This window comes from Ochotona princeps, chromosome 24 (genome assembly GCF_030435755.1).
Source record: "Ochotona princeps isolate mOchPri1 chromosome 24, mOchPri1.hap1, whole genome shotgun sequence".
Lineage (NCBI taxonomy): Eukaryota > Metazoa > Chordata > Mammalia > Lagomorpha > Ochotonidae > Ochotona > Ochotona princeps.
In genome coordinates, this window is record NC_080855.1 from 8955433 (window position 1) to 8969867 (window position 14435).

General features: G+C 55.1%; 1 protein-coding gene across 1 annotated transcript in view; it reads left to right on the top strand.

Moving 5' to 3' along the window:
• Nucleotides 1-14435, top strand: part of PDPK1 (3-phosphoinositide dependent protein kinase 1) — a 52292-nt gene that overhangs the window by 7232 nt on the left and 30625 nt on the right. Inside the window, exon 2 of the mRNA XM_058680352.1 lies at nt 13970-14236. Coding sequence (XP_058536335.1) covers nt 13970-14236 — 267 coding nt within the window. The remainder of the gene's footprint in view (nt 1-13969; nt 14237-14435) is intronic.

Below are 14435 nucleotides of genomic sequence, written 5' to 3' on the forward strand. Positions count from 1 at the left end.
GACAGTCTTGAGCGGCAGCCTCCCTGGGCAGTGTGGGCGCAGTTACCTGAGGCCTGAGGAGAGGATCACTCTGGTGGCCCCTCCCCCAGTACCACTTGTCCCCTGCTCAGCTGTCTCTCTGCTTCCAGAAGATCCCAGAAGGCTTTTCCGGGCCCTTGACTGTACTCTCATTCCTAAGGCAGCCCATTGTGGGCCCAGGGGTGGGGGCATGGTAGGCTGACCCCAGGTGTGGGGCACATCAGCCTTGAGAGTCTCCTGGGTTTCCGCCTGGGAACTGTGGACAGGTGGCCTGGGGAGGTGCTAGAGCCAGCTGGTGTTGCTCAGCCGCTTCCTGAGTGTTGGCTCTGGAGAGCCACAGCAGCCAGACCCCTGGGCAGAGAGGGAAGCGTGAGGGAAGCCTCGGGGCCGCTGGACAGCTGCTCCTTCCAGCAGTGCCGCAGAGGCCACAGCTGGCTCGCATTTCTTCCAGAGTGAGGAAGTCGCACCCCGGAGCCAGGTTGAGGGGATGCTGCCGCCCTGGAGCATGGTCTTGGGGCCAAGGCTGCTTGCTTCTGCCGCTGGAATCCTTTTATGAGATTTCCCCCCCTTTGGTCACAATTAATTACAGGCTACTGACTGCAGGTCCATAGCCGGGTAGGTATAGTTTTAAAATGTGCACCCAGGGGCTCAACAGGCTAATTCTCCACCTTCAAACGCTGACATTCCCTCTGGGTGCTAGTTTGTGTGCCAGCTGCTCCACTTCCCATCCAGCTCCCTGCTTGTGGCCTGGGAAGGCAGTGAAGGGTGATCCAAAGCCTTGGGACCCTGCACCCGTGTGGGAGATTCGGAAGAGGCTCCTGGCTCCTGGCTTCAGATTGGCCCAGCTCCGGCCATTGCGGACTTGGGGAGTGAACCAGCGGATTGATCTGTCTGTCTGTCTCTCTCCCTCTATAAATCTGACTTTCAAGTAAAAATAAATAAACGCAAATATAGATTTTATTTGTGAATACACTCTATTCTCATTTAGGAAAAAACCCTCATGATTTAGAAAAAAAAATCTCGCGACTTAATTTATGTCATTTTGATTTGTTTATTTGGTTAATAAACTGTAGCAGACTGTCCTGGAGGGCTATGGACAGGTGGGGGAGATTGGCTGTGAGCAGCTCTGGCTCGGACTCATTGCCTGAAGCTGTTCCTGAGTGGAAGAGGACTGGCCTACGCTTGCTGTGGGAGGAGGCAGCTGTGTGTGTCCAGTCCCTCTGGAGGCCCGTCCACTGCCTGTCCATTCCCTCCCCTCTGTGGGGACACTCCAGAGGGTGTAGCCACGAGCCAGGCCCAGGGTGGGGACGATGGGGAGAGCCCCTTTGGAGGAAGCTGAGGGCTGGATGAGGGGTGCCAACCTGCTGCCGCCTGCAGCTGGAGGTCTAGGCGGTGCCCTCATTGCCTGCAACTGGAGATCCAGGCGGTGCCCTCGCCAACTGCTGCTCACTGTGGGCCTAGGAAGCCCAGGCGGTGCCCTTGCCAACTGCAGCTGGATTTTGCATGGTGCATGTTTTGTTTTCAAACTTTAAGACTTTATGTCCCACCACAGAACTTGGTGGGACAAGTGTTAAATTCATACGAAACTTTCTAGGTAGGATGATTTTCCTCCCAAGTGTATTACTTTTCTCGTATCCAAGTGCATTGAGTCTTTTATTTATTCGAAAGGCAGAGTTAGAGGACAAGAGAGCTCCTTCACCCTCAGGCTTACTCCCCAGTGCCTGGCACTGAACCGGCCTGAAGCCAGGAGCCTGGAGCTCTCTGGACCACTCATGTGGGTAGCGGGGCCCTGGGCACTGGGGCCGTCTTTCACTGCCTTCCCAGGCACTTCAGCACAGGTAAACAGCCAGGACTCAAACTGGCACTTCATGTGGTCTGCTAGTGTTGCGGGCAGTGCCTTAATGTGCTGTGCCACATCACCGTGTTCTGCTCTCAGCGGTTGGTAACCTGTATTTCATAGGTTTTTCTGTTTTGAAAGGGACTTTGCTGCTTCTCCAGCTGGGGCCTGGGAGGGTCAGAGCCTGTGTAGATCTCGCCTCTTACTACTCTGACTGCTGTCTGTAGGTGTGCTTCCTAACCAGACTGCAGTGCCATGAACCTGCTGGGCCCTCACCAGGTGGCCACAAGAGCCAGGGCTCCTGTTAGGCTGAACAGGAGCTAGGAACCCGACCTCCCTGGTGGGTGGATGCTCCCCAGGGCACTAGCAGGGCACAGCAGCACTCAGGTGTGCGATGTGGGCCTTCAGCTCTCGGCTCAGCTGGGCGTGGCTCAGTGTGCTCCGTGCTTTCCCTTGGTCTTCCTTACACCGGCTTGTTGCACAGATGTCAGGCCAGACCCAAAGCCAGCAGCCTGGAGCTCAGTCTGTCTTCCGTGTGACATGGAGGCTCACCTGCCCGAGTCTGCTCTGCGCCTCTGAAGGGGTGTGTTCTTAAGAGGGGGAGCTGCTGGCAGAGCTGGGCTGCTGGACCTCTGTCTGGGTCTGATAGGAGGCAACATCTGAGGGGGCCCCTGGTTCTCCCCTGGTTCGCCTTTCTCTGTGGGGTCTCTTCAGCCTTCTTGGAAGTGGGGAGCATGGGTTTGTATCAATCACCTGGCCTTTGGGATGGTTTCTGTAGCTTTTCTCTTTCAGGTGAGGCTGTGGTGTTGTCTGGAGTCACACAGCTCCTGGGGAGCTGTTACTTTGTTTGAGCCTCTTAGATTGAGCTGGAAGGAACCTTGTTCCTTTAACCAAGATAGGTGTGCTTGCTTTGTTTGCCACCGTGCACCAGGTCGCCCCGTGCCCTTCTTTTCTGCAGGCAGGACCATCAGGAAGGCAGGGATTGCTGGGAAAATACCTTGAGGGATGTGCTGGTGCTGTCTTCTGACAGTTGGCCTCTGGGGCCTGCGTTTATGGGCCCCAAAGCCTGGGGTCCTAGCTGCTGGAAGCATTTGTTTAGCTGCTTGGAGTTGGCAGTAAGCAGTAAAATCCTGGGTCTGGCACGATGGCTGAATGGGTAAAACCTTCCCTCGTAAGTGCTGAGTTCCCATATGGGTGCCGGTTCTAATCCCGGCGGCTCCACTTCCCATCCACATCCCTGCTTGTGGCCTGGGAAAGCAGTCGAGGACGGCCCAAAGCCTTGGAACCCTGCACCCGCGTAGGGGACCTGGAAGAGGCTCCTGGCTGCTGACTTTGGATCGGCGCAGCTCTGGCCCTGTGGCCACTTGGGGAGTGAACCAGCAGATGAAGGATCTTTTATCTCACCTTCTCTCTGTAGGTCTGAGTTACACCGAAGGAGAATAGAGGTAGATCCACTGGTTCACTCCCTAGGTGGGTGTAGTGGTCAGGGGTGGGCCAGACTGAGGCCATGAGTTTTTTTTGTTTTTTTAAACATTTATTCACTTTATTACAGTCAGATATACAGAGAGGAGGAGATACAGAGAGGAAGATCCTCCGTCCAATGATTCACCCCCCAAGTGAGCCGCAACGGCCGGTGCACGCCAATCCGAAGCCGGGAACCTGGAACCTCCTCCAGGTCTTCCACGCGGGTGCAGGGTCCCAAGTCCCTGGGCCGTCCTCAACTGCTTTCCCAGGCCACAAGCAGGGAGCTGGATGGGAAGTGGAGCAGCCGGGATCAGAACTGGCGCCCATATGGGATCCCGGGGCATTCAAGGCGAGGACTTTAGCCGCTAGGCCACACCGCCGGGCCCGGCCATGAGTTTCTTTTTGGTCTGGCACTTGGGTGGCAGGGGCCAAACATTTGAGCCGCCATCTGTTGCTTTTCCCGTGCCATTAGCAGAGATGTGGATAGGAAGTGAAGTGGCCAGAACCCGAACCGACACCTAGCTTTAGCTGCTATGTCACGACACTGGCCTTTTGGTGGGGCCTTTATGTGCAGTCCATGTTCACTCTAAAAAAATTTAACTGTTTTGAAGGATTTATTTGACAGGCAGAGTGACAGGGAGAAAGACACTTATATAGAGATCTTTCGTTGCTGATATACTAACCAAATGGCCACAAAAGCGGGCTGTGGTGCCGCGGCAGGGCGTCCCTTGTGGGTGCAGCTCTGTCTTGGCTGCCCCGCTTCACTGCAGCTTCTTGCTTATGTCCAGGGAGAGCAGAAGCCGGCCCCATGCCTTGGGCCCCTGCACGCACGTGGGAGATTCGAAAGAAGCTCCTGGCTCTTGGCTTCAGTTCAGCTTAGCTCCAGCCATTGCAGCCACTTGGGGGAGTGAACCAGCAGACAGAAGATCTCTCTGTCTCTGCTTTCTGTAAATCTGACTTTCTGATAAAAATAAATACATCTTTAAAAAAGTGTATGTGTTTATTTGAAGCATGGGGAAAAATCCCCTATTTATGAGTTCTCCAGGTGTCAGCAGCAGCCAAGCTGGGCCCTCCCCCGGTGTCACCCAGGGCGGTGAGCAGCGGAGCCCTGGAGCCAGTCTCTGCCTTCCCAGGGACCTGGGTTTGACAGGGAGCCACAGGCTTCGAGCTGGCACTGCAGCATTTTAGAAGTCAGTTGAATACAGAACTAATTGTTTTGCCCATCTTCCTGTAATGCTTGAACCTTTTTACCCTAATTATGTCAAGATTGTCTAAATAAATAAATAAATAACACTTGATCGCTAAACAAAGACATTCAAGCATTAAAAAAAGAAGTCAGTTGACATCTTTTGCATAGGGTGATGGTGGGTTCTTGCTGTGGTGCAGTGCGTGGGCCTCCCACTGTAGTGGGCATGTGCATGTCAGGGCTGTGACTCCTGAGGGGGGTCATGGAGACCCGTCTTCCAGAGCTGGCCCTGGCAGCCTGACTCTTCCAGCCAAATCGACACTTCCTGGTTCCTCATCCCGTCCAGTAGCTGTGGCTTTGGGCTTGCGTGTGTTCAGCGTGATGCGCCTGTGGAAGCTGCACAGGGGATGGAGGAGAGGCCAGCAGGGTCCCCGCCTCCCGGGGACCGGCTTGGTTGTCAGAACTGGGAGGTGGGTAAGGAGGGAGGCTATGGCTCTGGAAGTGGAAGTCTCCCGGGGTGAGGGAGCTCTGCTGGCCGTTGGCAGAGGCCTGGCAGGGTGCTGGGTAGAGGACCGCGAGTCCTTCCATGTAGAGAAGCCACAAAGAGAGGGTCGCTGGGGCCTCTGGTAACACTGCCCTGTGTGTGGGCAGAGGGAGGGGTCTCTGTGGACTCTATGTGACTCTCATTTCATCAGGGAGAACACATGCTGGCTTAGCTGTCTCCAGAGATTTCTATTCAGAAGCTGTGAATAGCTGGAAGTATTTCTGTAGCCTAGTTTTGGTCATGAGGGATGTGGGACAGTGTTTGGGTGCTCTGTGCCATGAAGGCCTCACTCCCAGGCCTGGGGTTGCTGAGCTTTCCCGGCATCCTGCAGGGCCACAGGCTGAGGGGGTGTCCTGCACTTTGGGCCCAGTCTCACAGGACACTTAGGTAGTTTAGTCACCACCTAAAAACGCTGTTGTACAAGCTGTAGTACAAACATTCTTTACACTTTTCACACCGGAAGAAACATTCCTTCTCAGGCTTCTTATTTCACAGTGGATGCCTGAAGGTGCTTTGAACCCTGCAGTTACTGTTCTGCACACATCCAGGCATTCCGTTGACTGGCAGCAGCCTCCTGCTGTGCTGGGAGGCCAGGGGGCTGCGCTGACGTTGCAGTCCCACCCACCAGGACAGGGCCTTAAGGATCCCACTGTGGAGGGCTTGTCAGCCAGAGGTCCTGGGCTGTGCTGGTGGGGGGCTGCTCCGGCCTGGGGCCCCGGTGTGGCTCCGTCTCTGCTTGAGTGTCACCCTCCTGCCTGCTGCTTTGCCTTGCAGTCCCATGCCAGCTTACTCTGCCTCTCTTGCCTTGGCCTCGCTCTGTCCACTGGCGGGCAGCTGTGCAGGATGTGCAGTGGGTGCTCGGTGGGCATCGTGGTCTTGAGACGCTCTGGTGTCTGTCGCTGCCTTCTTAGGAATCCAGTGCTTTGACATGCAAATGTTGCTTTGAAAATCATTGGTTTTCCTTTCTGATTCATGAGGGCTACAGAGGAAACTGTAAGATGCCTGTTTACTCTCCATAGATTTCCCTTTCTGAACTTGACTATGGCCCTGTACTCAGCATGCTGTCTAAGCCGTTATCCTCTCCTGAGGCAGAGCTGTTGCTCTCTGCTGCTCTGCCTGGGCCTCTGGCCAGCCCAAGTTGGCCTGGGCCCCTGGACACTCACCTTCTGCGTGTTGCCATCCTCACCACTTTGAGGGGTCCTGTGACAGGATGTGAGCTGTCCTGAGCAGTGACCCCAGTGACCCCAGCTGGCCAGCTGTGCAGCCATGTTGGCGGTATACTTGCCTGGAGGGTGTAGTGGATTCACCTCCTTGAAGAAGCTTCGGTGAGCACAGTGAGTTAATATTTTGTAATAACAGATGAACTGGGACTTTGGAGAGTGTGGTGGGCCCACAGCAATCACTTTGTGTCCTTAGGTGTCGCAGCTGGGCATGGTCAAGGTTCCTCCCATCTCCCTTCAAGACCACAGACACAGGGTTGCGGGGAGCATAGCACAGCTCTGCCTGTGGACAGAGCTGGAGCTTCCTGAGGGGAAGCTCAAGAGAGGTGGTGGCCATGACCTGGAGGAGCTGGGCCACTTCAGCTTGCCCGGTGTGTGTCCTCTAACTCGGCCTGAGCCCCAGCCAGCAGGGCTTCGCTTAGTTCAGCTCCGGGGCTTTCTGCTACCGCCTGTGCCCTTGGCTTCAGATGGTGTCAGTGGCAGAGAGAGGTGCTGGGGCGTGCATTTGCAGGAGAACGTTGTTCAGACTGTGTAGCTTCCCATTGGGCTGTTGGGATGAGGTGTGCTAATGCTCTGCATGATGGATCTGGCGGAGCTGTCCTCTTTGGCGGGCTGTGCACAGCGGGGGGTTTCATAGGTGGCTTAGGGCTGCCTGCAGTTGGAAACACCCTTGGCGGGAATCCTCAGGCTGCTTTGCCTGCTGCAGAAGGTGGTGTCCCTGCTGGAAACTGCTGTGCATTCCCACCTGGGCTCAGCCTGCAGCACTGGCTGTCCTGGGCAGGAAGCAGGGTGTTCTTCACAGGCTCCTAGGAGGGGTGTTTGTTGCTGAGACTTCGTTAGAAAAAGATCATGAACCAGAAACTATTGAGTATGGTCAGCCCAGCAGATTGTAGGAGATTGGCGTGTGGAAACAATGCTGTCCAGTAGCTCTCCAGCCAAAGCCTGGGTCATGGCCAGCTGGGCCTGAGTTGGATGCACTGGGGGTGTCTGTGGGTCTTCCTGTGGGAAGCTTCGGGCAATGCGTTGGGGCCAGCAGCCTCTGCTACCCAGGAGGCAGTGGTGCCCCCTCACCCATGGGGGCTCTTCCTCTTCTATCTGCATGTGCCCTTGGTTTTTGTGGTTCTTCTCGGAACTGTCTGCACTTCCTGCAGCTACCTCTGTCCTCCCTTCCTGGACCCCACCAGGCAGGCTCTTCCAGGGCTTGAAGTGTGTGTGGGGTTGAGCTTGCTGTTTCTTAGCTGAATCTCTAGTCCCGTGGCTGGAGTCTTACTGCCCTTGTTCACTGCCAAGGGTGTGGGCCTGGGAGCTGCTTTCCCCAGACACCGCAGTAGACTCCTTGCCCACACTTGGGCACTTGGTCCTTGCTGGAGGGCATTCAGCAGAGCCCCTATCTGCCCACTTGCTGCCAGCAGCACTTCCTTCCTGCAGAGGAACAAGCAAGAATGTTGTGAGACGTCGTGTGGTGTCCTTGGGAGGGGACTGAAGTTGTCCTAATGGAGCCTGCTGGCGTAGAATGTGTCTGGGTCCTGCAGTTCCTGACCCTGGGAGCTAATGTGCTGCTGGCCCCTGGTGGGCAGTCCTGTGCCTGGCAGCTCCCAGGAGGAGCTCCTTGTGTGACTGGCACCAGCCCACACCTATGACTGGAGAGGCTGACCGAGTGAGGACTGGACATGTGCGCTGCTCTTGGGGAAAGATCTCGGACAGCATCTGGGACAGCCAGTTGTTTGGGATTGGATGTGGCATCGGCTGGCGGGCCCAGGGACACTGGATGTCTCAGTCCTGCCCTGAGGGAGCCTCCCGCACTGCTGTCTCGGTGGCTGCGCTTCACCGGATTGTGTCTCATCCTAGGCACCACTAGCAAGCAGCACCAGGAACAATGAAACACACAGCTTGTGCTTCAGGTTCCTGTCTTCCCGTGCACCTGCTCAGCTGGTCTAGCCATTCTGTGTGGTGCTCCCCACCTCAGCCACCCCCGTAGTGTGTGAAAAGGTGGCAGGGTTTATCCATAGCAGTGCTCTACTTCTTCCTGGCCTGGCCTGTCAGGGACTGCTCCATGACGGGGTCAGGTTGAACTCTGGAGGTAGCCTGGTGCCTTCCAGTGGGCCCATGGTGCCTGCAGCTGCCGTGCGCTGGGGCGCGAGACCACATGGACAAGAGCTTGTGATCTACGGGGGCAGACACGTGTGATGATTGTGAAAGTAGCTGTGATGGAAAAGAATGCCTCCACCAGCAGCCGCCTTGACGCCTGCCTGATGCTTGTCCTGTTGTCCTGGCAAGCTCCCCAGGGCTTCCATGGTGTCTTCAGTTAGCCAGCAGCAAGTCTGTAAGCTCCTGAATGCAGTCTGGATAGTCCTTGCTATCTGCCCCCCAATACAGATATTCATGTATTTATCTGTTTGAAAGGAGGAGTTACAGAAAGAGAGGGAGCAGGATTCTGACCTTCCATCCACTGGTTGACTCTCCAAATTGCTGCAGCCGCCGGAACTGGACTGGTCTGAAGCCAGCAGCCAGGAGCTTCTTCTGGGTCTCTCATGTGGGTGCAGGAGCCCGAGTGCATGGGCCGTTGTCCGCTGCTTTCCCAGCCACAAGCAAAGAGCTGGACCAGAAGTGGAGCAGCCGGGTCGTGAATCGGCGCCTGACTGGGATGCTGGTGCCTTAGCTTGTGGCTTTACCCTCTGTGCCAAAGTTCCAGCTCTGGTCAGGATAATCTGTCCCCAGAATGCCCAGTTTGGTGACGGACGTATGGGAACATTGCTCCCCCACGGCCCATTTCTTCACTATTCTTTCCTTCTAGTGATGTGGGTGCCTGCTTCCTGGAGGCCCTGTCTCTCTAGCCCTCGTGCTGACCTTGGGGGCAGGTCTTGTTGCTCTTGGGTGACTTGCACTGCTGCCCAGGGCCGAGGTCCTGTCTGCTGCACAGCAGCCAGTAACTTCCACTTGCAAGCTACTTGGGCATGTCTGCCTCCCCGTGCTGGGTGGAGAGGCATGTTGATGTGTGGGTGTGCCAGGTTCATGACTCAGTGTGTCTCATGGGCTGGTGTTGTGGTATAATAGCACCCCATATGCATGCTGGCTTGTGTGTGACTGCTCCCTGGCTGACCACAGGCTGAAGTGCTTGGGCTGCTGCCACCCACGGTGGCAGACCTGGATTGGCTCGTAGCTTTGGCCCGGCCCACCCCTGGCAGTGGCAGCCATCTGGGGAGTGGTCCATGGGTAGAATATCTATCCCTCCCATTCTGTAGCTCTTTGAAATAAATAAATTATTTTTAAATGTTTGAGGTTTTACCCCATAGATGACTTGTCAGTGTTTAAGTGGAAGCAGCACATTCCCTTGACTCTTAAAGCGGAATGAGCCCTGCCCCTGCCTAGGTGCTGCTGCGCTGTGGCTGGGTTTCCCCCTGCTCTGACCGCTCCCCTGCACGGCTCCTGATCCTTGCCTAGCAGGAAGCTGGGCTCACAGGGCGTCTCGGAGAGACAGGAGACAGGAACACGTTCATGTTGCTTAGACATTTGGTGGAACAACTATGGCGGGGTGTGCTCAGCACAGGTGTGGCCCTGCTGTGTCACTTGCTTCTGCTCCGTGGGAAGTGCTGGCTCCTCTCCGGTCCCTGGCTGTCCTTGCAGGCAGCACAGTGCTCCTCTTGCAGTCGTGGGCTGGAGGTCTCTGCACAGCCGCAGAGGCCCCTGTGCAAGCGGTTCCCAGCACGCTGACTGTCCTGGGAGGACAGCACAGGCTGCCAACAGTTGTTGCCGGCTTCACCACTGAAGACAGGAAATTATAGATTTATTTGGTTCTTTTTAAATGTATTTGTTTTTATTTGAAAGGTAGATTGACAGAGAGAAAGAGAGACCGAGAGAAAGCTCTTCCATCCGCTGATTCACTCCCCAAGTGGCTGCAGTGGCTGGAGCTGCATCGATCCAAAGCCAGGAGCCAGGAGCTTCTTCCGGGTCTCCCACGCGGGTGCAGGGTCCCAAGGCTTTGAGCCGTCCTCCACTGCTTTCCCAGGCCACAAACAGGGAGCTGGATGGGAAGTGCAGCTGCTGGGATTACAACTGGCGCCCATATGGGATCCCAGGGCGCTGGAGGTGAGGACTTTAGCCGCTAGGCCACTGCCCCCGGCCTGTGGCTAATATTTTATTGAGCATTTGAATACCCATTAGCACCCTAGAAAATGAACACTTGCACATTTATTTATCTGCTGTCTGAGGTTTTTATTAGTCGGTTATATTTCATTGACACTGTATATTTGGTTGTCTCATTTTTACACTTTTTATAGAAGGAGAAACAGAGCAAAATATATTTTATTAGTTGGTTCACTTCTCAAGTGGCTGCACAGTTAGTGCTGGCCGAGGCTGAAACCAGGATCTAGGAGCTGCCTCCTGACCTCCTGCCACGGCCCACGCACTTGGCCTTCACAGCCGCAGCGTCGTGTTGCAGCACAGTGACGCAGTGTTCCGACATGCAGTGACGCAGTGTTCCGACATGCAGTGACGCAGTGTTCCGACATGCAGTGACGCAGTGCTTGTTCCGACATGCAGTGACGCAGTGTTCCGACATGCAGTGACGCAGTGCTTGTTCCGACATGCAGTGACGCAGTGTTCCGACATGCAGTGACGCAGTGTTCCGACATGCAGTGACGCAGTGCTTGTTCCGACATGCAGTGACGCAGTGTTCTGACATGCAGTGACGCAGTGCTTGTTCCGACATGCAGTGACGCAGTGCTTGTTCCGACATGCAGTGACGCAGTGTTCTGACATGCAGTGACGCAGTGCTTGTTCCGACATGCAGTGACGCAGTGCTTGTTCCGACATGCAGTGACGCAGTGCTTGTTCCGACATGCAGTGACGCAGTGCTTGTTCCGACATGCAGTGACGCAGTGCTTGTTCCGACATGCAGTGACGCAGTGTTCTGACATGCAGTGACGCAGTGCTTGTTCCGACATGCAGTGACGCAGTGCTTGTTCCGACATGCAGTGACGCAGTGCTTGTTCCGACATGCAGTGACGCAGTGTTCCGACATGCAGTGACGCAGTGTTCTGACATGCAGTGACGCAGTGCTTGTTCCGACATGCAGTGACGCAGTGTTCTGACATGCAGTGACGCAGTGCTTGTTCCGACATGCAGTGACGCAGTGCTTGTTCCGACATGCAGTGACGCAGTGCTTGTTCCGACATGCAGTGACGCAGTGCTTGTTCCGACATGCAGTGACGCAGTGCTTGTTCCGACATGCAGTGACGCAGTGCTTGTTGCGACATGCCTTTTCATCTAGTTGGAGGCCAGAGTAATACAGAGAGATCTTCCACCCACACTTCATTCCCCAAATGCCGACCTGAGCCAGGCCTGAGCCAGGTTGGGCCGGCAGCCTGTGCCTCCATCTGGCTCTCCAACGTGGGAGGCAGGGGAAGGGGTCCTGAGTGCTTGCCTGTGGTCGGCCTCCCAGGAACCATGAGCTGCAGCTCAACGGGAAGCCGGTGGCCAGGACTCCCAGCACTCTGTTCAGGGGAGCTGACACTGCAAGTGTTTGTTTAGTTTACTCAACTACAACACCTGTCCCTGCAAAATGGGTATGCCTTCTGTGGAGCTGGGGTAACCTTAACAGCTATAGCCCAGGTACAGTTCCTGGTGCTGCTTCCCTTTTTGGGAGTGGAGATGGGCTGTGTCTGTTGGGGTGTCAGTGCCTGAGCTGACCTGGCTTCCTGTGCACAGCCAAGGCTCACACCGTGCTGTGGGCTGTGCAGCCACCTGCTAGTTCTTGCTGTCTGCTACCCGTCTTCCATTCCTTGTGTGTCTTGTCTTGTCAGAGGATGCCTTTTATAGCTTGCCTTCTGTCTTGGAACCCACTTTGCTGGCTCGGCTCGGCTCAGCTCTGCCGCTGAGCGTGTTCGCAGCACACTATATCCCCCACTTGTTCTCAGGGGTCTCTGCTTTTCCAAAGCCCCAATTTCTCCTGCTGATAAACAAGCACAGGTACAACAGTTAAGGTCCACACTTGTGTTTTATTTTTTTTAAAAGGTCATTTATTTTTAGGCAGTTACAGAGGAGAGGGAGAGCGGAAGGAGACTCTTCCTTTTCCCGCTCCTCTGCCCAAGTGGCCACTCTGGCCGTAGTTGGAGCCAAGAACCAGGAACTTGTTCCGGGTCTCCCATGTGAGTGCAGGGGCTGTTCTCTCCTGCTTTCCCAGGCGCAGCAGCAAGAAGCGAGGTCAGAAGAACAGCCGGGACGCGAACCAGCGCCCACAGGTGGCAGCTTTACCTGCTGCACGGCAGTGCACACTCGTTTATTTGGACGAATAAGTCTTAATTTAATTGAATTAGAAAAATTAAGCATTCCATTAAATGTATCTTTTTATACTCCATGTGTGTCTTTTGCCCCCTTTGGTTATCATCCTAGACTCTTCCCATTTTGACTTATCTCATCATTGTGTTCTGGTGTTCCGATGGGAGCATGTCTTGGTTGCTGATTGTCTCCTGAATTCAGTGGAGGAAGTACTAGCACCATAGCTTTGTAGATACAGCCGCTGTCTGTAGTGCCAACATCCCCTGGGGGTGCTGGTTCAAGACCTGGCTACACACTTCTGATCCAGCTCCTTAGTGATGTGGCTGGGAAAGTACTGAAGGATACCTCAAGTCGTTGGACCCAGCACGGTAGCCTAGTGGCTAAAGTCCTCACCTTGCACGCATTGGGATCCTATATCAGTACCGGTTCTAATCCCAGCAGCCCCGCTTCCCATCCAGCTCCCTGCTTGTGGCCTAGGAAAACAGTCAAGGACAGCCCAAAGCCTTGGGACGCTGCACCCGCCCAGAAGAAGCTCTTGGCTCCTGGCTTTGGATTGGCTCAGCTCCGGCTGTTGTGGCCACTTGGCGAGTGAATCAGTGGACAGAAGATCTTTCTCTCTGTCTCTCCTCCGCTCTGTATAGCTGACTTTCCAATAAAAATAAAATAAATCTTCAAAAAAAAAAAGAACTCCTAGGATTTTGGCTGTGAACCAGCAAATGGAAGATCTTTCTGTCTCTCCTCCTCTCTCTGTGACTTTGCCTTTCAAATAACATAAAATAAATAAACATTTTTTTCCCCAAGAGTGAGTGGAGAAGTCTCTTGTTTTCTGACCTAGCACAGCCCACAGCTGCATTGAGACAGGAGGGGAGTCGTGGAAACCAGCAGGTGGGTGTCCCAAGGTCATGTCTGTCATTCTTCCACAGTCTGGTGGTAGGTGAGCCAGGGCTGCTGGGAACCCACTGGAGGCACACCTGGAGGGTGGTGGCGGCAGTGGGTGTAGCATGTGCTGGTCTAGCCTTGGGCACTGTGCTGGCCGCTCCTGCGTACTGACTGGTCTCGTGTGCCAGGCAGCCCTCAGTGACTTGTGGTCACCTTGTTGAGAGTTGCCAGGTTGCTGCATTGTGTGTGTGTGTGCTTGCTCTGCCCAGCCTTGCCAGCACTGGTTGTCGGTACCTAACCCTAACCATGTTTCATCCGCATAAATAAGCATACACACTCCGTCTGGTAGCAGGAAGATGGCCGGGGGACTGTGTGCAGCTGAGGAAGGGACCTGAGGAGTGAGGGTGGAGTGGGGTTGGGGTGGCACAGCAGGAGGCTGCACAGGAGCAACTTGCCCTTGGTAGTGTTCTGCGTAGCGCTCACTTTAGTGTGGCACTTGGGGTGGGCACTGTTTGAATCTCACCTTTCTTCTTTGTGTCCGTCAGTATGACGCCGTCCCCATTCAGTCCAGCGTCGTGTTATGTTCCTGCCCATCGCCATCCATGGTGAGGACCCAGACTGAGTCCAGTACAGCCCCTGGTGTCTCAAGCACTGGCAAGAGGCAGAACCCCACCATGGATGGCACCACAGCCGAGTCCCGGCCGAGTGCCACCTCCTTGCAGCATGCTGCCCAGCCACCGCCCCAGCCTCGGAAGAAACGGCCTGAAGACTTCAAGTTTGGGAAAATTCTGGGCGAAGGCTCTTTCTCGACCGTGAGTATTTGCTGCTGCCGGCTGATCTGCCGCAGTGCTTGGGGCTGGAGACTCAGGCCCAGGCGGGTCACGGGGCTCCTGGAAGACCCCTGCCATGGCAGCTCCAAGAAGTGGGGGGCCCAGGCTGCTAGTGGAGGGGAAGCCCTGGAAAGCATTTCTTACTAGTTTATGGTTTTTCTTAAAAAAATGTGACGAGTCC